The sequence below is a fragment of the Ammodytes marinus genome (genome assembly GCF_949987685.1).
Source record: "Ammodytes marinus genome assembly, chromosome: 3".
Taxonomy (NCBI): domain Eukaryota; kingdom Metazoa; phylum Chordata; class Actinopteri; order Uranoscopiformes; family Ammodytidae; genus Ammodytes; species Ammodytes marinus.
In genome coordinates, this window is record NC_137232.1 from 18,836,757 (window position 1) to 18,863,255 (window position 26,499).

A 26,499-nucleotide genomic window follows, 5' to 3' on the forward strand; every position below is an offset into this window, starting at 1 on the left:
GAAATAGGTAAGTGAGGAATTGTGCATTAAAAAATAAAATGTTCTAAAAATATAACATGAAAAATACTTAAATAAACAAATCACCAGAAAATCAAAAAATACGAAATACTCCTCCTGACAGGAGGAGCAGAAAACCCTGTTATCATCGTTGATGTCACTGATATTGTTTTTCTCATAGTGATACAGTAAATGATTAATATCAGCACTGCAAGAAGTCCTCTCGTCTCCATTGTTACTGGTACAGTTCACATCATTGATACAAACACCATCTTATCAGTAGATTTAAGGGAGGCACAAAAGCTCCACAAGTACGGCGAGATGTCCCGTAATTGTCCATCTGTCTATCTGCATTGTATTGCATCCCCTTGATACTTCAAAAACGATCGTCTTAGTCTTGGATCCCCACGTCCATGGACAATCATACCAGTTAATTAAGATTCCCTCTTCATGAATCCTGTTTGCCATGCTCTGTTCAAAATATTTTTTTTCCATCCTTTATTGATCACACAAGTCATTTAAGGGAAAACGCATATTTTTTTCTTGAGTCTTGTTCTTTTATTCCTTTTGAAGTTAAGTGACTACGAGGAAAAGAATGTGTTCCTCACATTCTCAATGAGGGAAGTATGCCCACACTGAGGAGGGAACAGTTCACCTCAACCTCACTGGGAAACTGAGAAAAGCCCCGTTTGACCCTCGGTCACTTAAGGCTCCTTTTGGCCCTGCAGCAGGGAACTGTCTCTAGGTCCATTTTGTGTCTTAGAAAAAACAAATTAACAACATCTGACACAAGATATAGACGGACTCTTCAATATTCACAGCTTGATCTCCCAGAGACACATATTGTTTTCCAAGCAAATGAAAATAGCACATCTTCTCAAAAGAATTGGCAGCCTACTATTCAGTTGCACAGAAGGAGAGAAGTGAAGTAGATGCAGAGATGTGTCTAGATGTAATACCAATGGGAAATGCTGTTGATTAGTCAGACAGGTTGGTACAGTACCTGAATTAAGATGGCATTATGTAGAGAGTAGTTTTCATCATTTGTTATGGCTTCACACAGTGTATGAGCGAAGTGGTTTGTTTGTTTATGGACTTAAAACATCTGTTGCTATATATTTCCATTCTCTCTTCTTATGTCCGAGACTGAATGAGGATATATTGCTATGCTTACAGATGACTTCTTTGTTTATGAGAAACACTTGTTTCCAATTGTTCTGACCTGTTCTTAGCAAAGGATGCAACGTAAAATACATTTGGCGACAAGAATGAGATCTAGATGGGACTCACAATAGACCATCTAGATCCATCTGTTATGTGTATTTTCTTGATTACAATTAACTGTCTGTGGACTTTAAAATAAAGCAGGACTGAGCACTTGAAGACCAAGCTAATCTGTCTCAGCGCTAACCAGCTACCAAGGTTTACCTCATTAGCTCTGTAAACTCTTCCACGTTTTCTTTCCCCCTCCCTTTTTATGGCAAATTTTGGTTATCTGAGCTCAAGCTAGAAATTTTTTTTTTTTTAACAAAGACATAAGATACCAAGACATATGATGATAAAATCATACTCGCATAAGTGGCAGTGCAAGCTTGGTTTGCAATTACCCTTTATTATTATCTAACTCTCAGTCCCTTCAATTTTTGTGCTGCAAGTCTTTCTGTCGTAGATTTTGATGCTTTGATGCCTGTTTCAGTCCAAACAGTAAAGCTCCCTACACAACATTTACACATATAATCACACTCACACACACACACATACATAAAAGACACACAGGCCTTGTAGTGTAGGAGCAAGAGAGGGTCTGGGGGCGGCCTCTTTTGCGATTAGCATTAGCCAAACCCTCAAATGGTCAACGGAGAATGTAGTCAACATGTGTCGTTACCAAGGCCACAAAGAGGGCATAGATATGTAGTAAGGACTGGGATAAGGTTGCCCTATTGTTGGCTTGCTGAACTCCACTAGGAGGGCGAACAGTGGTCCGGGGATTGCACTTGTGCTTCCTTCGTGTGACGGTGCCATCTGGGGATGTGTGGTCATGTTTCCCCCCTTCTGTGAAATCTGGAGAGGAATCCTCCTTGTCTGCCATGACCTCCTTTGAGTGGTGAACCTCATTGTCACCCTTTCCCTTGCTGACTCTGTTACGAGGCTTTGTGCAGTTCCGAGAACGGCCAGGCCTTGAGGGGTCCGCCATGTGGGTCTGCCCTCCAGAGCTTCCCACTACACCACGATTCATAGACGGATTCACCGTACCAGATAAATTGTTAGTTTGAGCTCTGGACTCTAAATTAGGTACAGTTGGTGAACAGTTTGGGAAGTCCTCCTTGCGCAGCTCCTTGAGGTCTTTCCCAAACATATCAGCCGGTGTATGGCAACCCACTGAAGACGTTGAACCTCGGAAACGTTTCAGCCATTCCCATAGTGACAGAGCCTTGCAGTCACATGACCAAGGGTTGTCGTTGAGGCGAAGGTATTCCAAGGCGGGCAGCGTGTCCAGGCACTGTCCGGACAGCTGTATCAGGGAGTTGTTGAACAGGTAAAGGGTGGTGAGACGTTTCAGGTCATGGAAGGCCAGGCGGTCAACCCACTCAATCTGGTTTTGGTGCAGAAGCAGTCGGTCCAAGGCTCGAAGGCCTCTGAAGGTGTTCTGGTTAATGCTCCACAGGCGATTTCCATGTAGGAACAGATGGCTCAGGTTGTGCAGGTCCATAAATGTGTCATCCTGCAGGAACTTCAGATGATTATCCTGAAAAGATACGGAGAGAGCACACAATCACAAGATTATTACATGATGCAATGTTTTCATTTCAACATTATTGTTCTGTTTAACTATAACCCTAATGCCATGTGAATCAACATATTATGCGCATTGTATGATTTTGTGATAATCTGTTCTTAAAATTAAAAATTCTCAGTAAATAAGCACTACAGTCTGTTGTGCCTTGTACTCCAGTGGGGTTTGTTCCTAAAACTCACTGTCCATCTGACCTTTTGCATGCCCTGTTGCCTTTAGTAAACAAGGCAATTGTTGTGTTCAGTACATGGAGAGAACTAGCAAGCAATGCTGAATGGATATTCATGACTCCTAACCATCTGGGAAATAATGTGCGGGAAGCTTTTATACCATAGATGGACAAATCGTGGATAGAGGTAAGGATTTTGCTAGCGTCATAAAATACAACTGTCACTCTAGTGAGGCAGTGGAGGCACTGCGAATGAACAGAATGTTGACTTTGCAACACTGTTTAGCATTAAACTATGTGGGTTGTGTTTGAATAATTTTGAATATAAAATGTGTTAGTTCACATGTGTTGTTCTATAATAGAGTCTGAGTAGTAAAATGAACCAGAAAAAAAGCAAACAGTCGAGTGTACCTGCAAGTAGAGATACTGCAGATTTCTGAGGCCTTGGAAGATGTTGTTGGGAAGTGAACTGAGTCCACAACGGTACAGGTGAAGCGCATTGAGCCGACTCAGCCCGTGAAAGGTGTTTTCATCCAAGGAGCGCAGATGGCGGTTGTCTCCCAGATCCAGCTCCTCGAGAATCGTGAAGCCGTGGAAGGTGGAGGGCTCAATGTATGTGATGTTGTTGGAGTAGATCCAGAGAGTGACCGTGTTGGAGCTGAAGTGGCCCCGAAGCAAGCGATGGATCTTATTGTTCTGTAAGAAGATGCGCTCGCTGTCAGGTGGGATGCCTTCAGGGACAGAGAGGAAGTTGTGGGCTTGGCAGGAGACGGTGCTGGGCGAGGTATAGCAGATACAGTGACGAGGGCAGGACCAGGAAAACTCGAGCCCGCAGAGAACCAGCAGGAACTCCAGCCCGCAGCCTGTAATGAACACACACAGAAAAAAGGAAAGAGAAGGGTTGAGCACGGATAATGTTGAGACTTTTTTAACCATCTTGGTTTAGCATATTAGCATGCTAACATATGAACATACAGTAAGAAACACTTAACACAAAGCAAAGCTGAGGTGGAATTTTGTGTTTTGTTTTTCACAAAGACATGACATTGTCTTTCTGATTGATTCAATTTGTGCAAAAGCATGTGCGCCACATATCAACCATCTCTGTCACAGTTTACTACAGGAATCCACAGAGTGTGTTCAAGCCCACAATGTACCTAAGTGATCAAACAACACCTGCTACAATGAGTCACAAGGCATCTCAGTGGAGCTCATTGTATCCCTGGTGCAACACTCTTGTTCTGATTGGACACATATATAGCGATTTCAGAAAAAATATCATTCCAATATTGCTCCACCTTTGGGAGATGTGCTATCAAGAGTCCATCGGCACAACTTTGCAGTAGGCAGAGGCTGGGATCAGTCTTTTTGAGTTGTTAAATGGGGCGTGGAATGCTTATTTAAACTTGTAGTAAGCTGCTCTGTGGCGCCTTTTGATCAGTGACATGATTCCCTAGATCCGTGAGATGGGAGATGTGACTTTTCCACAGTCTCGTCTAGAATGAGCACACATCACGAAGGCTCCAAGTGACAACCCCTGGCTTTCGTCTAACCAATTTATTGTTCACTGCGGGAAGGCCTGATTCACTGCCTCTTATCGATATGCCACTGTTGCCGTCTATCTCCACCTGTAGTCTTTGGGTCTTTTATGCTGGAAATTCAGGAGCTGCAGAATGAATTCCGCCAAGAGACAGGCGTATTCATCTAATGTATTTTCTTGCCAAACTGTGGCTAAGCTATGACATTCAGCGCCTGACTCCACTGACCTTTAACAGTAATTCTCGGTGTCTAGTAGCAGAGCTGGAGCACAAAGCCGTGTGCCACCTGAACAGGAGTGTGCTCTCTTGGTCACGGATCTAATCCTATTTGTTAAGCCCTACCACCGGGCAACAATGGAAATGCAAGCATCCTCCTAATTCAAAATTGCACCCACTAAACAAGGCCATTCTTCACAGTTGAAAACCGTCAAGGAGTTGGATTTGTGAGTTTGTGTTTTGTGTGCGCTGGTATGCATGTGAATTTGTTGCATTGGGCGACCTGCACTACAACAGACTTTAACTTATTTAGATTTTCTGTTATTAATGTCATGACTTGCATCAGGACATGGGTCCTCTTGTAAGTTACTGGCTATATCCAGATTTGGCACACACCAAACAAGAACGCTGTGCTACTCATTCGGCAGTTGTTTTCATTTGTATCTCTATCTTTCGCTCTAACTACCATTTCCATGAAGATTTATCAAGAATGGCAGCTATTGACTGAGTCAATAGTGAAAATGTTTTTGCGCTACTCTTGGGAAATAAAGGTTTGCTTTATTTACAGCAAGAAAATAAATGTATAGCCGTATAGTTTGAGGAACAATTGCATAAAGCAGCAGGTACTTTAGATGCAGCGTTCTTGACATTTATAATTTGATAGTTGGTTCCAATTTTATTTGACAATTGACCCTAAAAAAAAATAAGCATTTCTATTGTGAGCACATAAAATATGACACATTTAATTTGACTATTACATTGTTCTGATATTAAATTACACTTGTTTCAGTCACCTGCCTTAGCGTACATTCATTCAAGAGATTCCATTATAAAACTGATCCTTCTCTCACTCCGGTAATTATATTTTTTGAGGCCTTAAACTATTTCCATTTACACTCTACTTCATGCATGTCAATAGAATTAGGAAGCCGTTTTCAAACAGGAAACTTATTTGAGCAGTAGAGACAGACGGGGATAAGTGTGATACACAGGGAAATGGAATGAGAATTTAGACGCTGCCTAGATAGTGAGACAACTTGAATCAGTGATCTGCTAATCACGTTGGACACATTAGGATGCACCTCCCCTCCTCAGCTTGTCAGGACAAAGTAATATATTCTTTACAGAGCCTAATCCGTTCCTCCAAAATGGCTGTTTTGACTGCTGTGCCAAATACCTTTTATTTGCAGAGAAAAATATATAGAAATAAAAAAAGAACATGGTAGTTGAGAGGTGTTATATCTTCCTCTTTTCCTTCCAGAGATATAAAATCCCAAATGAGCCTTTAGAAGATGTGAATTTATAATGTTTGAAGAAGCTCAAAGTATGCTATACTCTCACATGTAAATGCATGCAACGCAGCGCCCCAGAAACACTATCTGTGATTTATTTCATGGATATAGTATGTAAGGACTCTCTATGGATACACCAAGACAAACCTTCAAATGCATTAAGACGTGTATCAGGTTTGGGAATGAATCAGGCAGATCATGTCAGTGTGGCAAGCATTAAAGGCTGAACATAGCTTCTTCACACAGCTTTGAAAAGGCAGGCTGGTTCTCGGCACAGAGAATAAAATATGTGTTATGTGGGGAACTGTCCTTAAATGAAAATGTAAGAAATTAAAATGTGTCTTGACTGCATTGTGAGCCTCACACAATGAGCCATTCAGCTCAAATTGTATTATATAAATAGCTTTGGACACAACGGAGCATACATAAGCCAATAGCGCCTATTGGAATTTGGCAGAATAAAGGAGTAGCTCTGAAAGAGAGATAATGTGTTTTTGGAAAGGGAGAGGCGCTTCTATTTCTGGTGGGTGCCTGGGTTGTGTATTAACACCCTCGTCACAGGTCTTTCACCTCCGAGTCTTTCCGCATAACCCCCTCTTTTCCTCCCCTCTGATTACTGATGACAGATGCTATCGATGGCTCATCGTGGGGACTGACACATTTGACCCCATGATCCCATCACCACCAAGATCCCTGTTTTCTTTGGGGGGGGAGGGAGTAAATGGATAAATAAATGAATAAAACACAATAGCCTGGGTCCCCTGATGGACCTGGAAGTGACTGTATGGAATATCAGTGAAGCATAGTTCACACTGGATTTGCCCTCATGAATAACACATCTCTGCTAATAGGATGAAAACAGTGCGTCGGTACGAGCTGCGTGACTCTGCCCATCATTAGGCTGGACAAACTCAATTTCCTGTGTCTCTCCAAAGACCCTGATAAGCACCCTGGTGTTTTTCACTTCTGCTATTGGCTGCTTTTAAATAACGTCTCGACTCACTCCACACTCAAAAGGTGTTTACAGCCACGTTCGTGCAAACCGTCGTTGATAATGTTAAGGCAGTATGTTAGATTATTGATTGAATGGTCTAATTTTTCTGATGTTCATTGCTTAAAACCCGAGAGAAAATGTGTGCAGTGTCAATATTACCCAGGGGTTCTAAATATGGTTTCACTGTATGTAATAAGGTTAATTCTCTGTAATATAACACTCTGTAATATTCTAGATTTGATATTTATTTTAATAAACACTGTTGAAACAAGCACACACACAAGTATTTATTCTCAAATCAAAGTTAATTCTATTGCACATTTTTCTGCGACACAATGTGCTTCACAGATAACCAACAGACAAAGCAAAAGCAATAATGGCACTAAGCAAATACACTCACGCTCTTTCTCAATAACCTTTAAAAAGAATGATTTGGTTGACTTGTGAAAAGCACTGATTACTGCCATTATTTCCTGACTGAACAGCAAACTCACGCAGCAAACACTAGCCAGCCAGGAGCTGGGACCAGCAACACTTCTGCCCGGGAATATTTGTTTTTCTTTTCACAGCCTGCTGCAGAATGTTATAGATTTAGTCTCATTTGCCATTCCACGGCTCCACTGCAGGCAATATTGCCTCATAAAGTTGCCTGACTATTCTTCTGGAGAAAAAGAAAAACGGGAGAGAACAATGACAACGCTGAGATCTCGGAGAAACGCAGCAGAATAGAAATATTTTAGAAATACATCCCATGGCTGTGATATTCTTCTGGTGCAGAGGCATCAACAAACTGAGAGATTGCTTATGAGTGCATGCGTGTGTGTTAGTGTCTGTTTGTATGGGAGCAGCATCATTACTGGTCTCATCTCTTATCTCATGCCAACACGCTACAAATAAATTAGGTCACACTGAACTGATAGTGTAATTAGTAGGCTATTATACAATAAATATGCAAAATGTTAGGGTTGTTTTCCTGATATCGATTTCTGATGTTTGTTTTGTTATATAAAAAGAAAAATCTTCATTACGGTTTCTCCATCTGTTTCTCCATTATCTTTTTGGCGATAAACATAGATTTTGAGAGGGAGAGATCAATCATCTTTTCACTTCGATTCACCTTGCCAGTCGTCTTCATATAAACACCTTTTAATACTTTGTACATTCAGTATGATACAAAAATCTTAATGCATAGGCTCTGTTCAGACCTTACTCTATTGATTTACATGTGGTGCTTCTGTGCCATGGTTGATTGCTTTAATTTGTTTCATGTGCATCCGCACAGCATGTGCTGAGAAACTGTAAATTGTCCACACCTCCCTGAACATTAATTATCATTCGATCATTCTTCTGTGGGTTTGGCTTCACTTCAAAAACTACTTTATTTTATTTACTGTATGTTTTTAAGTAAAGAGAGTGGAGCTGGAGCCCGGTCACAAAGCAGGTTGGCATATAGAGTGCAAAGTTATGTCGGGGTTAAATGGACCAGCTTGTTCCCCACATCATTGATATGTATGTCTGCTAAGTGCTGTTTTATGGCTGTTTTGATACTGCGAGCAGCTGTGGCTGGTCAACAAGGTGATCCTGTCAAGAAAATCTCGTCAGACTCACAATTTCGACTGGAAAAAGTGAGAGAAGAAGAAGGTAAAAAGGTTTGACGATAAACTGCAGATAGAGACAGGACAGATAGAGACAGGACCAGATAAAAAAATGTATGTCCGAGAGAGAGATTCTCCCTCACTTAAACAGTGTAGGCAGTGCTCCTAAACACAAACACACACGTATAAAAACAGGGCAAGGCAAGTTTATTTATACAACACAATTTAGACACAAGGCAATGCAAAGTGCAAACAAGCAGTCAAACCAGTGGGAATTTAAACATAAAAGAGGGGAAAGACAATGTGATTGACAGTAGCGTATTTTAAGTTATGGAATCAATCAAAAAGCCCTTCCAAACAAGCAGCACCATAATAAGAAAAAAGGGCTTAGAGTTGTGGAGAGTGTGCAGGTGAATAAAGCTCATTTATTGTAAAGATGGAAGTTGGAGATGAGGAGAAGCCAGACAGAGGCGGATGGCTGAGCTATCCACAGATGTTTAACACCTATACATTTTAATTAACAGACTTAATGGATGTATATTTCTACTTGCTTAAATGCACGGCCACATCTGTATCTGTTGTTCAACCACTCTTCTCACCTTCACAGCTGTTAAATGCCATGCGATACAAATGCACAGACAAGTATTATGCAAAACCCACACGCAAGTATCTGCAGGCACACTACCCAAATCACTACTGTTATGGAGCGACACTATCAGCCACCAACTACATTCATTCATCATGACAGCACAAGCAAAATGATTCAAATATACTGCACTCCCCGTGGCAGTATTACGCTGCACCAGCTAAACTAAACTAATGGTTCTGCAAAGCCTCTATAAATCATCCGTATGTATCCATATGTAGTTCAAGTGATAGGTAGCATTTATAATGCAATTCCCATCTGTAGATTGGCTAATCATTATCTTTCATGGTCCAAGGTTTTTGATGTAATAAAAGGGGCGTTTCAAATGTGGAGAAATCTGTACAACCTGCTTCACGATATACAAGATATTTGGGGTCAGTTTCATTTCACAAGCTTGTTGCACTAAAATACATGGTCATTCTGTCTCCTTTGCACAACACATGGCAAATTCCACTTATATGTATTTGTTAATGAAAGGGCAACTGCATATGTGTTTCAAGACTTTTACATAAATCCTATTTTTGCCCATTTTGCCTAAGAGCAATCTGCATCGATTGACACTCGTAGAGGTCAAGCAACATTGCCACTGTAGATTACTGAGGTAATAAAAGAAACAATTTAATTAATGATATGGCTTTCACAGGGGTAAATATAGTGTTTATTGTGTTTGTGATATAACAGTTCAGAAGGTCTTTGTACCACTTGCCATGACACATTTAGGACAAAACAAAAGTCTTGGAATTTCTAATGAATGTTTTATAAATAAAAAAACATACACATTCAGAGGTTAAAGCAATACTAAATTATGCATTAAAATGACCAAATGGAATTGACTAAACTTCAAATTTAAACGAAGCATATAACTTCAAGGCATATGTTTCCTGTACAAACGTAAAACAGGCACGTTTAGTTGCTGAATACCTCCAGACATAACATGCTCTAATAGCAGTTGTAGAAAAGTACAAAGCTATGACATTAGGCTACTATTGGAACTGACTCTGATTAATGTATGTAGATCAACTCATGCTCTTAATTAAGTTGCCTTTTTATCGTTGGACCAAGGCCATTTACACACTGTCACACACTGAGCATAAGACTTCCACTATTGACGATAATCACACACACAAACATTCTTCCTTCTGTTTTTTGCACACTTAAGACTCAGTTATGGGGCTGAGTTTATAGCCTCTAGCGGTCGGCTGGATTGTTATTATGTCTGGATAGTCCAGTTGCTGTGTCCTGTTCAATCATGTGCAAATGTGTCCATGACATAGTGCAGCACAGCCAATCATTGTGTGTCTCATCGAGTGACAGCTGAGTTGCGGCGATGCTGTGTCAGCGAGCAGACAGACAGCAGCAAATGACAATGAAATGACTTATTTGGACCAAAATAAGAATCACTTGCATTTGAGGAGATATGTCTACAGGACTGGTTCTGTGGTTACTCCATGAACCAGAAGACTCAGTTACAAGTCTTGAGTCTTTGAGCATCTGAGCAAGGTATTAACTCATTACCAGCTCCAGAACAGGGCTCTTTAACTCAACCTGTGAACTTTGATGTTTCTTTGGAAGAGGCCAAACAAAATATGGACTTTTCCCCATGAGGTTAGTAAATGATAGTGTTTTGACAAGCTGAGTAGAGTTAAAATGCATAATTTCACCTTATTAACCTGACACATATTCACATTGTTGTTGCCTCTGATTTGTTATTGTGCTGCTTTTTGGTTATGAACAGAATATATTAAGAGTAAATTGCGTTGGCAAGTGTTTTGTTAAGCCTGAGATGTGTCCTCCCCAAAGTCAACAACCTGCGTTTCACCATCTCATCTTCATAAAATACACTGCTGTGATTCAAAGTCTCTGCTTTCTTGTTTAGCTACTAGAAACTGCTTTTAAAAATTGCATCATTTGGCATGTGTAGAATGACATTCAACCACCTTGGGGACAGACGAAGACATTGGCTTCAGTACATGCCTTCTAAAAGCTTTTGTTGATGAATGATTTAGAAGCTGCACGGCTTAGCTCTGTAACCATGGAGTCACACTATATACCTATATACCTGTTCATCAGTCTCTCCCCTTACACGTTTAACTTAAAACAAACTGTAAGGTACCCTCCTCCTGCTGCAGCAGCTGCCTCCTTGCATACAAACCTCATGCGCCCTAGATTCAGCCGATCAATTATTCATAGCAGGTGAGAGTTTGGTGCTCCATGTACGTGAAGGAACACACACATGCACACGCACACACACACACGAACACACCGTTTCAACAGTCTCAACTAATGGCTTCAAAAGAGGCAAGGGGAAATGTGAAATCAAGTAGAGAAGAGCGTCAAGGAACAGGAATGCATTACTGCTCATTAGTTTTGAGACAGCAGGATGACCAAGATACAAGGAGGACGCAGTGGGTGGAAGTCAGACCTGAAAGACGACCTCAAGAGAGGACACAGTAAACAACACAAGCACATGTAAAATATACAGTATATATATATATATATATTAGTGGTGGGCCGTTATCGGCGTTAACGTGCTGCGTTAACGCCAGACTCTTATCGGCGATAAAAAAAATATCGCCGTTAATCTCTTATTCCACCTCCTGTTCGGCTCAGGGAGCCAGTCATTTGTACAGTTCAGCTTAGACTCGGCCGTAATGCTGCTGCACACACACACACACACACACACACACACACACACACACACACACACGCTGCATGTCAGAGACGAGGGGCGAAGCTTCTCTCACACACCCGCCGCTCTCTCTCTCTCTCTCCATCACTTGCCCACGACACAATCGGGTATTGGAACGCAGGGTGGGTGTGTGTGGCCACCGGTCGCCACGTGACTATAAGTTTCCAAGTTTTAAACACTTCTATATCAACGTCAACGTCACCGTACCCGAATCCTAAATATCCCCATAGCAGACGCTATATTTCATCGGGGGGAAAACTTTGTTTTGCGCCACAGTTCGACTCGGCCGTAATGCTGCTGCACACACACACACAGACACAGACACAGGCACAGGCACACACACACGCTGCATGGCAGAGACGAGGGGCGCTACCAAAAAGACGAGAGGAGCGGTTGGAGCAGTTGGAGAGTTTAGAGACACATGCGCGCACATTTATTTACATAAAATCGCAATCGCAGTCACTTGTGCAGTTATGTAAAATGTTTCACTAAGGAAAATGACAGAAAAAGTAACGCACAGTGACTTTGATGAGTAACTTTAATCTGATTACTGGTTTGGAGATAGTAACGCGTTAGATTACTCGTTACTGAAAAAAGAGGTCCGATGCCGGTAACGCGTTACTATGTAACATCTTGTTGAACATTATTTATTTTCATCACCAATTATCATAGTAGAACAGCTTCCTCAAGCAGTTTGTGATGCATGTTGGAAACAGGAGATGAGCCCCTGGTCTGATGCGCCACCTGGCTTGAGAAACACGTTCTCAAAGACTTACTTTGAGTCATTATTTAGGGAGCACACACATATTATGAATGAATTCAAATGAGCCATTTTAATCTAGATTAATCTAGATTAATTCCAAAATTAATCTAGATTAATCTAGATTAAAAAAATTAATCTACGCCCACCTCTAGTATATATATAAATATATATATATATATATTTATATATATACTAGAGGTGTATACTTCTCCGCGTGAGAAATTTGAGTTGTAGGCTAGCGTGTGAGAGTGTGAGCTGGTTGATATGAGTGTGTCTCACGGCCAAAAGGGTGAGACTTGGCAGCTCTGTCAGTTGTCAAACAAAGCGGACGGACGTGGTCTCTATAGCAACGAGATCAGCTGAGCTATCACTGATAAAAAAAAATATTGTTTCCATAATGATTTCCATAGCCTTAAGCCATAGGCTAGCCTACATGTTGTGTAATTCAGTGATTTTCAACCTTTAATGAGTCGAGGCTATGCATTGGCTTTGGCGATTTCCCTTGCCTCTTTTTTTTCTCTCCACACAAAGCTCTCCCATTGCACACACGCATGCCCCGGCCGCTTCCGAGAGCACAGACTGTTAGAACTCCTACAGTAAACCAATTCCGCATTGCACAAGGTGCAAACAACCTTGGTCTTGTCGAGGTTTCCATTGGGAAGCTTCTTAAAAATACATTTTCCCTGAAGCAAACCCGGCGGCTTCCTAGCTGCATCCATGTCAGCACGTTACGTTTGATGTGGTAGGCTACACAGGTGCGAAGTCGGACTCGTTCTGACTCGTGCACTACAGTGCAATTCGGCCAGGTATACATCCGCGCTAAAATAAGAGGAACAAGAGATTAACGGCGATATTTTTTTATCGCCGATAAGAGTCTGGCGTTAACGCAGCACGTTAACGCCGTTATCGGCCCACCACTAATATATACATATATATATATACATATCAGTGTTAATTTTGGCAGCAAATTCTGATTTAGTCTTAGTCTTAGTCTTTTGAATATCACACCATTTAGTCTTAGTCCTATTCTAGTCATCTAAAATATTTTAGTCTTAGTCTAGTCTAGTCTACTAAATATAAGCAGATTTTAGTTTGACTAAATCTACAGCGGACTTCGTCGACTAAGTGTTTTTCTTCATTGAATGGTATTAAGTTTTGAATATGCAATACAGACACAGATTTAATGGTTGTAATACAAAACATGTGTTCTATTTCATTAGTAATAATCTCACATAAAATCAGTGTACCTGACTGGATAGGGGGGAGGGGGGGCTTTAAGAGCCTGTGCCCGGGGGGCCATTATCTCATGATCTGTCTATGAACCAACTGGATTCCACAATCTTTTTTCTTTTTGCGGGGAGCATGCACAAGCATTATTTATAAAAATAAAGAAAATATTTTAAAAAAGTGGGGGGCCCCACACTAGGTCTCGAAACGGGCCCCGAGATCGTTAAGGCCGCCCCTGGGCAGCAGCAGCAGCACGCAGTTGAGGTGCTGATAAAATTGAGCAACTGCGCCTTCCTTTAAGCAACACTGCTGCCGCTGTGTGTGTTCGGACTTCTTTTGCATCAAAGCCTTTAAGATAATACAATTAGAGGTTTTAATTGAACGCTGTCCATGCGTCGGAGTTGATTGTAACTTAAAAACAGAAACTAACGGACGGAGGCGGCAGTTTCACAGTTCATTTCCTATATAGTTTTGCAGTCAGTTTGGGGACATGACTCTGTGTATTCAAACTCGAGACAGAGCCTACTACAAACAGATCGCGGAACTTAGCCGTTCCCCTAGACATCGTTAACGGGCAGGATATCCCTGACTATAATTTTTGTCCATCATACCGCAGGGTTTTTTTAGCACAGCGGCTCACTCCACCCGCTCACACCTGCGCGGTCTCCCGTCGATTTTCATTCGCTGCTTTGCACTGATTGGATTTCTTCCCAACTTGTCCCACAAAAAGAGTAGTTCTGATTGGATCTCTTCTCCATTCGTCCCGCCCTAACAGTTTCGTCTAGTTCCTATTCGTAGACTATAGTGTCAGTTAAATTAGTCTCAGTCTTCGTCATCACATCTGCCTTTTTATTTAGTTTTTATTTAGTTTACGTCCGTGAAAAAGGTTCGTAGACGAATATTTTTCGTCATAGTCTTAGTCTACGAAATTAACACTGATACATATATATATATATATATATATATATATATATATATATATATATATATATATATATATATATATATATATATATATATATATATATATATATATATATATACTGTATATAATATACAGTATGTAAATATAATACATTTATGCAATATATGAATGTGTGTATGTGTGTTGTCTTCAGAAAGAGGGGAGCAGGGGGGGAGAGTGCGGAAACAGAATATAAAGCAGCAGCAGAAGAAAGGGAGCAGAGGGGAAGAAGGGAAATGGAAGGCCTTGATCTTAAGAGAGTAATCCCTTTTCATTAAGTGTATTTTTTCAGACCCTGAGAGCTTCACCATTGATCCCGGTGTAATGTCAATTCATTAATGTACTGGGCCTCTACAGGGCTTATCACCTTCAAGGCCTCCAACAACCCTCTCGCAACAAAGTCAGCATTTACTGTGACTTTTTTTCTCACAATGAGAGAGGGAGGGGGAAAAAAGACTATACGTTCAATTCTTATCAAATCGAATTTAAGATCTATTTTGCTCCCGATTGGATTCCATCTTGGTCTTTCCACTTTTATTTAGCCCCAGTGTTCTATCTCCATCCAGTGTGTCTTGGGTTTCATATAGTCGAGCTCCAGCTGAGGATGATAACTTATCATTCCATTCGCTCAATTCTCTGCAGTGTATTAGAGTCGCCCTTGAGTCACTGTGGTGTCTCCGTCTACCAAAAGAACCCATACCTGTGCCTGTTTGTCCAGCTGCTGCCGACTATATTTACCAGCCTGCTTTGTGAAATCTCTTCAATTTAAAGTCTAAACTGTGCCGGTTTATGAATGTGGCGCTTATTTCGTTTACAGCAATAGATATACTCAATGTCTCGCTTGCTCATTCAAATGACTGTTCCTCTTTACGGCCTATCAGTGCCATTACTAACACCTCTCCTCATGTATGCCATGTCCCCCTTGCTGTTTAATTGATTCTGTTGTTGTCTCACAAAAACTACAAAGCATAGGCTATGCTGGGTAAAACACAGTCACTGTCTAGGTGTGATAAAAAAACAACGAAAAAAAAAAAACCCGGTCTGGCTTTTAGAGATACTATAGCAGCTTATGGGATTTAGTGAGCGCCTGGAAAAACACAACGCCAAACCAACAATTTACTTCAAAGTGTTTCATCACCAAACCTTGTCAACATGCAACCGAAAAATGCGTTTTTCACTCTAATTACTTTGCCCATGTCGTCAGTGTTTTATACGTACAGGGGAATCCGAGGATCGTGACAAATCACCTGATCTTTTTTTGCACAAGCCATTCTGGTGTTTTATCGTGTCTCGACTGCCGCTGCTTTTTGCTCCAGCTCTGTCATCGAAGGTTTTCCATTTTGCTTTCCTCCTCCTTTGTAAACCTGAACCCTCTGGAGGCGAACCACACAAACTACTCGGCTTTGTGAGTGCAGTGCTCTCCCCTCCCTCCTTCCAAGCTGCTTGTCTGCATGCAGCTACCACTCACTAGTGAGTGCTCCCAATCCCCTCTCTCCTTATAAAGCCAAGTGCCTTGCTGCAGACATTCCACAGATAAGTGGTTTATTTCTTCCAGCCACCCCCCTCCCCCCCTCCCCCACATCGATGGCTTGAGACTAATTTTCGTTGCATGTAATGACTTGGTCCCTTGAACTTTTAAGACGTGGGACCAAAATAAGAGAGCCTTCCACTGGATGTTGCACCATGTGAGTAACAAATAACGCTATTCAGACAAGCAGTCGCAAAGGAAGATGTCAGGCTCTCTCTCAGTTCGTATGGCTGGATGATGAAACATGATTCCCTCAGGCCAATGCCCCCTCCCTCCTCCCCATCGCTCCTTGAAGATGGATAACAAGAAGTAAAGTCAAGGACAAACACAGACAGAGAGAGACAGTGAGGGGTTTGTTTACACAATAAATTGTGTGGTATTTAAAAGATGGAGGGAAAAAAGGGAGGGAGTGGAGAGGGATAGAGATAGAGATAGAGAAAAATGATTGTACGGAACTGTACTGTAGAGAGAGAATGAGAAAAATAAGATGAGCTAAATTTAGCTAAACTTACATTGTTGATTTGGATCTAAAAAGACACCTTAAGGAGTAACTTAACACCCCTGTGAAATTCACATCCTGCAGTGGTTTAACCTTTCACCTTGCTGCAGTGATGTAAAGCACCATTACATTACTGCTGGGTTTGGAGCACACTTCTGACCACAACCCCCATCCGATGCTCTATAACCCTATTCACTTTTTGGACCTGTTAGTGGTTTTCAACGTGTCAAATTGACCCCAGACATACTTTGCTTTTTCAAATGAGCCCACTGACATGGAATTTAATAAAGGAGAACTCATTTTTATTGTAGTTTCCCTTTTACTAAAAACGTTAAACTGCTCAATTTGCCTCAAACTCCTCATTAGGATAAAAGCCCAAGCTCCAAGCAAAGCTCTATGTTGCCAAAAGAAAAGTCCCCTGAGCCAGCTGGGCACAAGCCTCGGCTCCTCTAACAGGAGCACAACTCCACAAGAACTCTATGTGATTTAGCACAGAACAGACGACAACAAGTGGCCGATTATCTGGACACTGTGAGCGACCACACACTGAAAAGACCAACGCTATCTGAGTGACTACAGTCATGGCTTTTGAGACTGGTGGACAAATCTGGCAACCCAGAGAAAAAACAGACTTCTCAGTTGGGCCAAGGACGAGAGATAGAAAAAGAGCAACAATTCCTTTATACAGGCTACACTGCAGCTCTTCTTTGCCAAAATAAAACTCCCAAGGCTTTCGGACCAAAACAAGATTCAATATTTTTTACTTTTGGAATAAAATTCAGGAGGCAGCAAAATATGTCACAACATGTCACAGCCTGTGGGAAAGCCAACACAACACGTGTGACTGTAGCAATCTCCTTCAGAATCTGCCTCATTATTATGATTTGTTTGTCATTTCTTTTCTTATCATTGCATTAAATAGAATCATGTCATACACATATAAACAATATAGGCTATTATTTGTAGTCAATAGGACAATAATATAGGTTAAAACATTTGTGTTTATTTTATAGTAATGTAGTTTTATACTGTGCATTATGAAGTTATGTGCAAATAATGTTTGTTTTGTTACTTACATTACTTACATTCTAAACTGTGTGCTACAATACTGTACTGAACAACTCTCTGCTCATAAAAAAGAGTTTGTGAAAAGAGACAAAAAGAGTATAAGAAAGCAAACCAAATGGAGCGTAACAGATAGCTCAAAGCCGCTATAAGCTAAAAACTGAATATGTTGACGTTTACTCTTTGGCTTTCTGTCTGCGTTGCAGGACTCCTTCACAGCACACTACCCAAGCTTCATAAAGCACCCCTGCCTTGCATATCTCCCCATTGGGGCTATTATCTTCACACCTCTCTGCCCTCACTACCGCTAACGTTACCTCCTCAATATGGCTCCCTCTGCCACCCACCTATTCTGCTCTACCCTCAGGCAGTGTGGTTGGCAGGGCCGCTTCAAAGGTTAAACCGGGCCCCAGTCAACCATGGGAAGCTGTAATGGCGAAAGCCCAAAGTCAAACAAAACGAGTTTGCCAAAGTGATTCTTCCGGTTGAGCTCATTCTGTTGACAAAATAACAAACTTGATGTGTGTGTTCAGCACTTTTTAAAAGGTGTTCAAGTTTACTCTGCAAAGAGCAAATACCAGAGAAGAGCATTGATATCAACAATAAAATGTCTTGACATTAATCAAAAGCAGGATTTAACAAGCTAAATGCAAATACAACAAATTAATCAGTCATCATACATAAACAAAAGAAAATCTCTTTTACCAATTGATTTGTATGTTATTTTCCAATATGCCACCTCTTATGATAATATGGAAGTGTATATGGGCCATTGTATGTAATAGAAAAAAATACAGTAAATACTGATACAGTGGTAGCCTGGTGCTATCAGACCATCGTACTTAATTTCGTTTGTACAGAAGGTCTGGAACTGCTGTAATTGGCAAACGTTCACTCACTTGGAGGCGGGTGTCTGTTGAAGTTTAAAACTATTGGATATGCTCAGTGCCACTCTGGATTAGCCAACCAATCGCATAACGTTTGATCGTGCCGTACGTCATGAGCTGGCTTCTGACGGTGTGTTCCAGTTGTACAGGGAAGTCGGAAATTTCCGACTTCACTACATATTGTAGTCTATGGATCTACCGGTACCTGGCAACGGTAACTTGCTAGAGTCTAATGTTTAGTTATTTGGATGAGAAAGGTTGTAGACGTCCATACTTTCCCGAGCAGATGCACTGGAGCACAGACAAGTCGGAACTCGGAACTACCAAGTCGAAAATTTCCGAGTTCCGAGTAAAAGGAACGCAGCATTCAACTGAAACTGGAACGCGACTTCGACGTCATCATTCTCAGCCCCTCACTCGCTGATTGGACAGCCAAAACTCTGGATGAGCAGAATCCCACTAATACGCCCCATCCCCAGACTGACTAATGAAGGGAAAATTAAATTTGGGCAGAAGTAGGTGGGCGGGCGGAGCAAGGTTAACACTGTGGAGGGGCCGGCAGAAATATTTAAAATAATTTTTAATTTTTTTTTATTGTCAACAAATCCCATGAAAAAATTAAAACCAACAATAAATAAATCTTACTCACAAGCAAGTCTATTTACACAAGCCTTATATAGCTGATTCCCCTGTGGCATGTGAGAATGTGGCTCCCATTGATGTCAAGAAACGATATAAAAAAACAAAAAACATCTTCCCTTATTACCATGAACATCGGAACTGCAGTTTATTGTGAGCCATCATACACCACCCAGCTTGAGTAAATACTAATTTACACACAAAATGTGTCCTAATCTGCAAAATACCCCAAATAAACCTATGACGTTTCAGTAATGTTTACAGTAACCGGTGGCTGAAACTTTTTTAAGAATGAAAATATATTGTGTTTGTGAGCCGTTTTCAAAGTGTTTACATCCTCTGTAGTGAATGAGTTTGGAGCTGAGTGCCACAATCGGAGTATTGAAGTTATAAAGTGTTGACTTGAGAAACACATTGTTGACAACTAGGAACACTGTATGATATCTCCCGCCTGATCCTTAGAGGTGAGGGGAACTGTAGTTTCATTAATCAAAGTCACACAAAAGATCTGCAAACTGCACTACGGTACAGCTTCTAATATACTTATTATTGATTTCGGCATTCCATTTATTTTTGATCCTCCATTTATTTATTTTTTTGCTTGTGGGTCCTCTACACAAGGCGCTGTTTACCCAATCATCCACTTTGCTGTAATGTTAAAAACATCTTAGAAGGGAACATTTTCATTAAAGGAGTCAAATGATTGAATATCCAGTCCACATTCTATCTCTAAAACAAATGTTTTTTTATACAGTGAATATGGTGAACTGAAAAGATCAAGGAACGACTCTCAGACATAAAAGAGATTGAGTTCAGTCATTAAAACCTCTCAGGGCCATAACTTGGTACGATAGAAAGTTTTGTAGCAAATCAGCCAATGCTTGATGTTTTTGGAGCCAATTCTGGATGTTCTTCTTCCTAGATCCCTTGTGGAAAAGCCCACAATTGTAAAGAATTTTTCTGAGGGAAAAACAAACAACAACAAATTTAGGCCGCACTGAAAATTGGATGTATGGATGGGTGTGAGGGCAGGTTGGGGGTAGACAGTGGCGATTCTAGGGGGGGGGACACCGCCCCCCCTGAAATCTTACTGGCCACTGGGCCCCTCCCAGTTAAATTTTTATTTTTTTTGTGGAATATCTATTTTTTTCCTGATATGAAGCCTAGTTCAGAGATGATATGTATTTATTTTTTTCTTTCTTAACATTTTTTGATAGGTAGTTGCCAAGTTCATCACACAAACACTCCAATCCACTGATATGAGATCAGTTTGCAATTTTCAAGTACTAAATTAATGGTAGGACTGTGGCCACTAGAACTGGTCTCTGGTCAGCAAAGGTCCTGAAAACAGCATAAGTGTGCTTGTGACACACGTGCCACCCATGCACGTGTATGGGCACGTGTATAGGCGGCAGCGGACACAAATGAGCCAAAATGATCACGCGGCGCGGAACCTGCGATTCGCGCGGCCAACCGCCGCACCGCGCTGTGCAGTGTGTTCGCACCTTAATGGGGAAGAAAGGGGTTTTAAGTGACTTTGAACATGGCAATGTTGAGGGTGCCAGGAGGGCTGGTATGAGTATCTCAGAAACTGCTGATCTACTGGGATCCGTCCAAACCATCTCTAGGGTTTGCAGAGAATGGTCTGAAAAAGAAAACATATCCAGTGAGCAGCATTTGTGCGGATGTAAAATGCCTTGTTGAAGTCAGAGGTCAGTGGAGGATGGGCAAATTAGTCTACAATTCTCACAGGATCACCAATATTGGACAATAGAAGATTGAAAAATCATGCCTGGTCTGATGAGTCTCGATTGCAGTTGCGACATTCAGATGGCAGGTTCAGAATTTGGCGTAAACAACATGAAAGTATGGATCCATCCTGCCGTGCACCATCAACCACGCCATGTTCAAAGTCACCTAAACCCCCTTCTTCCCCATTCTGATGCTCGGTTTGACTTCAGTACATTGTCTTGACCACGTCTAAATGAATAAATGCATTACATTGCTGCCATGTGATTGGCTGATTAGCTTTTTGTTTTTATAAGCCATTGAACAGGTGTACCTAATAAAGTGGTCGGTGAGTGTATATTGGGATGTCTGTACAGTAGCTTTGCCTGAATAGATGGTGGGACTGATTTTATATACATTCGTACACGCGGTTATCTCGTCTACAGAAACAGTGATTAGAATAATGCTAGGATAATTGGAGGTATAGAGGAATGTAATCATGTCATGGTATTATGGGATTATCACACAAAAATGCAAATTCCAAGCTGTATGTTGAATATGACTGGGATTGCCTTATCTATTGTAAACAAAGTTGTACGGCTATTTAAATAGACTTTCTGTGCTGTACCTGTGCTACACTTGTTAAAGCATTACATCTTGCATAAGGATATTGTAGAAAGGGATTAGAGGAGCGGTGAATCAATGAGCCGTTTTCTGCAATCGCTCCTCTGCTTAAAACAAAACCTTTCTCTTGGCAAACAGTGTGCTCCACTACAGTGTGTAATGATCCTTACAGTTTGAATCATGATGAAACTTAAATGTACATTATATTATTGGCTATCAATTTCAACATTTAATACTATATTAATTTTGATTCTCCCATCACTTGAAATCTATCTCACTACACCATTGTCCAGACCATTGCAATGAATGTAATAAATCTTTCTTTCACTGACACATAATATGATCTTCCTTCTCTGCTCTCTTTGCTGCAGACACTCAGTAACCACTTCATTAGACACCTCTATTAACCACCGTGTTGTTCTCTGCTTCTTACCAGTCTGACAAATCCCAGTCAATTATGTGTCCTGAGAAGCTACTGTTTGATTATTTGTCCGTAGAGTGTCACTTTTGAACACTTTGAACCAATGTACTCACCCTCAAACTGTATTTTGTGTCACATCCAATTTTGGTATTCACCGTGCATGAAACAACTGTAATAATATTGTATCTTTAAGAGGAACTGTGCTCATGGAAGGACGGGAAGCTTCCAGGAAAGAGTGAAATTGCCAAAAATAACGTTCTGCACTTGGAAATAGAAGTTTTCTTTGACTAAAGTGGTCCTGACCAAACTACAGACATGATTCAAATGTTAAATCCAAGGTGGTACATGGAAGTATTTGTCTCCCAACCACATAAAACCCATATAAATGGTACATACAACACCGCAGAGGCAGGCATCTGTCTTGTGAACTAACTGTTTCATCTTTGGATCCATCTTTTGAAAATGGGATTTTTTGCATAGAGAGGAGCTGATTGAGAATATAGTTATTTCAGGCGCTTCAATGTCTGATTCCAGAGCTCAGTGCAAGACCTTTCTTATAACCACACGTGGCCTTAAGGCTTTTTCAAACAAACTCCAAAGCAAATTGATATTCCATAAAATGAAAAAAAAAGAATCAAGTTTTTATACAGAGCTTGCTAACTCTGACTAGAACTGATCTGGTAGCCACTCAGTAAATGTGCCAGACCCAATTCACAGTAGGTCATCTGGTACCAGACCAGCCTCACAATTAGCCCAACTTGGCTGGAACACCCACATCATTTATCACTTTTTCTGTACATACTGTAGAAAAACACAGCAGACCACTAACTGCAGGGGAGCATTTTGTTGGTTGAAATCAAGCAGTATACCTTATAAACTGCTCTCATCCATGCTTGCAGTTTGCAAATTATTTCAAGAAATCTCCACATAACACATTTTCTATTTCATTTTGAAGTTCTAAAGTTCAAAACTCTTAGTATTACTCCCAACATCTCAATATTTGTATGTGCTGTTGAGGCACAGCCAAAAGAGTGAAAGGTTGGTCTCAGGTGTTTGTATTTGTTTGTTGTGTAAAGCTTTTAGGATGTGGGCTTCTCTAAAATGTTACATAAAGCACCTTCCCAAGAGATATGTAGTGTGCAATCATAACCATTTCAAACTAACAGGTAAGATGTAAAGGAGTTTCACTAACTTTAGTCAATGACACTTTTCAGAACACTTTATAGACCATATGTAAGGGATTTTGCATCTACCATTTGGCCCACTTGGTGCATACTATGGGCCAGATGCAAAAAGAATGTATCGTGCCCGCTAATAGTCATGATTTGTGTAGAGAGAGACAGCATGCACAATCTGCCCCGTTTGAGTACCTTATCAACAAACAAAACAAATTGTACTACTTAATTACCGGCGCTATCCTTTTGTGGATTTGGCCCTATACCTTTTATTTTTCGTAGAATACAAACTTGCTTAAGATAGAATAAACATCACAATTAAAAAATATTTACTTTTCTCTTTCATTCCCATCGTGTGGTTATGTAGCTGTGTGCAAGGAATGGTTTGAAAACCTCTCCTTGCTGGTGCACTTCCGCTGGAATAGATAAAGACATGGGTTGCAAACTCTTTAATGTGAGGAAATGTACATGATCCATCCAGCAACAACCATGTTAGCTCATGTTTTTCCCCTTCAGCTTTGATTTTCAGGAAACATAGTTTGTGATTGTGATGCTTGTCAGCAACTGACTCATCCTCAACACAACACATTTTTCTTTGCCTTCTTTGCTTACTGCAGAATTACAATGAGATGGTAATGTCTTCTTGACAGGGTAAAATTGTAAGCTCTAGAAAGTGGTAAGAAGTGCACATGAAACATGGTTAATGGGAGAAAAACAGGAAAAACACTGAAAAAACACTAAAGCAGGAGAACACTTTTCACCCCTTTGTCCTTCCCTTCTAGTACAGTCGTTTCTAGCATATATTTTTGTGTCTAAATTACATTTTAACTGTTCGTAATGCTATGTGCCGTTTTGTGTGATGATGAAATCACAGATTGTGATGCCCATGTGAAATCGATTTGACATGGGTCAATTTCTGCATTAGATGAATGCATCATTTTATCAAGTGAAGAACTTGGCATACTCATTTCTGCAATGGAGGCTGCCACACACAGTCACTGAGTGAGTGAGGGAGCAGACGACAACTGGAACTACTTTCATTATATTCACCGGCCTAGCGTTATTATCCCCATGGCGCTCCTCCACCAATGACAGCCTACGAGTCAAGTGTAAATCTTCTGAGAGATAATGCACTGAGCCCTGTACTCGGAGGGAAAGAGAGAATTAACCTTTTTTTCCCTCTCGCCTGGAGACTAATGACACCGGGGCAGTTTGAGAAATTGTGATGCTGAAAAAATTGTCCAGCAAATGCTTCTCAGTCAAGAAGAATTATTTTGTTTTAAGTGCAGGAGATTTTTTTTGTCGTATCCTACCCCACTTTTTCTCTGCCTCTCTTTTCCTGACATGTAGTTTGGCACTCCAGGAATTCGTTCATTGGATTGCTCCAGTTAGAAATGACAAACAGAAATTGGAAGTATTTTTCTCTTACAAAAATATCGGAACTGAGGTTATAGATTGAGGGGAATGCTGCGCAGGTCTTGAGGGTTGGAGAGTGGAACACTGTATGGCGTTAAGAGAGCATTTCAGAGTTTGCAGTCAACCTGCCCTGCAGACATTTGCAACAATGTGCGTGACACTGATGAGCACATTCATATTAGATGCTGTGGAAGCAGCAGGACCTCTTATCAGCTCCCTGTAGCTGGTGAAATAGAATCTGCCATCGACCATTTTATAGATTTGGAATCACAAACTTGAAATAGCATGCTGTTTGTGTGTTTGTGCTCCACACTCAACATTTCTTGTAAATTCACCATTCTGCGGCATCAATAAAACTTTAGATGAACCAGTTGCTGGTCAGCATTTCAGGATGTTCAGCACAATTTTCTCATCAAATACATCAACTTGAGAGATACAACTTTTAAGAGGCTGTTTAGCCCATAATTCATACTTCACTGTTGTGTCTTAAGATGTATGTTATCCTGTAAGTGCTCAGTTCTTGCTTGACTTGCCTTCTGTAAAACAAAGCTTGTACCTCTCCTTTGGCACTGCCAGCAATGGTTATGCTACAAGAAGTATTTTAAATCAAGCAAAAGCATGAAGATACATTTAAAATGTGTTGTGTTTCAATCAACTTATGTTCTATTCAAATCCAACTCTCTTGTGATGTAACAATGCTTTGGTTAGGGTTTGGCATAAAAACACAAAAGCATTCAGGTTAGGGGACCTTTAACATAACGATTACATGAATTAACATCTGGTTAGAGTTTGGGAAAGAACGTGGTCAAACGTCGTTTGAATAAGCAACAATGTAAACTTGTAGTTGGTCTACTGATGTATGTTGGACTGTCTCTCTCTACTCTTTGTCCTTTTAAATCACCTGACCTTTTTCTCTGATGTTCCCCTCATAAATACTATGGACGCCAGAGGGCTTTGTTGTTCTAATATAAACATGTGTCGTTGTGGAGCGCTTGCTGAAACAACCAATGCTGTCGTTCTTCTTGAAAGCACAGACACGCACGGTAGGCCATTTGCGATGTTTGGTTGATTGTTTCAATCCAGAGAACCTATTGCATGTTGCAAGTCTGTAAGAGGGACAGATGAGTAAAATAACACAACAAAACAACAACAATCCTTTTCATTTCCAGCCCTGTTAACAATCCTGGAACGTCAGAGGAAGCTTTCCAAGGGCTCTATCGTCATTAATCATGCTCATAACTTCACTAGGAGGTGCCAACAGGTTCATATAACAACTAGCTTTTCCCAAAGTAATGCCCCATTAGGTTAACCACTGAAACTGCAAAATGCCAAACTGGATAAATGGAGTCTGTCTAGTTTACTCTTATAAATGCTTGGTTTCGCAGCTCCCCACTGCTGTGTTATGCTGTCGGGACCTGCTGAAGTGTCTGGTTTCCAGCACTAGAAAAAACAGTCGATGACTATGTTGCCATCTGTCCCAGCTTTCTGTCTTCATGTCTGCTATTTGCTAAGCTACATCACTCACGTCTTGTCTGCTGTTTGCATCATCTCAGGCTTAAAGTCTGTCTACTGTTTATCCACACTGTATTTGTGCGGAATACATTACCCGTGTGGCTGCTAGGTTCATTTATCC

At 40.8% G+C, this 26,499-nt stretch overlaps 1 protein-coding gene across 1 annotated transcript in view; it reads right to left on the reverse strand.

Moving 5' to 3' along the window:
• Positions 1–1,715: 1,715 nt before the first annotated feature.
• The window catches only part of rtn4rl1b (reticulon 4 receptor-like 1b), a 128,645-nt gene continuing 103,861 nt past the window's right edge, over positions 1,716–26,499 (reverse strand). Inside the window, exons 2-3 of the mRNA XM_080053640.1 lie at positions 3,372–3,823; positions 1,716–2,743 (exon numbers count right to left, since the gene is read on the reverse strand). Coding sequence (XP_079909766.1) covers positions 1,850–2,743; positions 3,372–3,823 — 1,346 coding nt within the window. The 3' untranslated portion in view covers positions 1,716–1,849. The remainder of the gene's footprint in view (positions 2,744–3,371; positions 3,824–26,499) is intronic.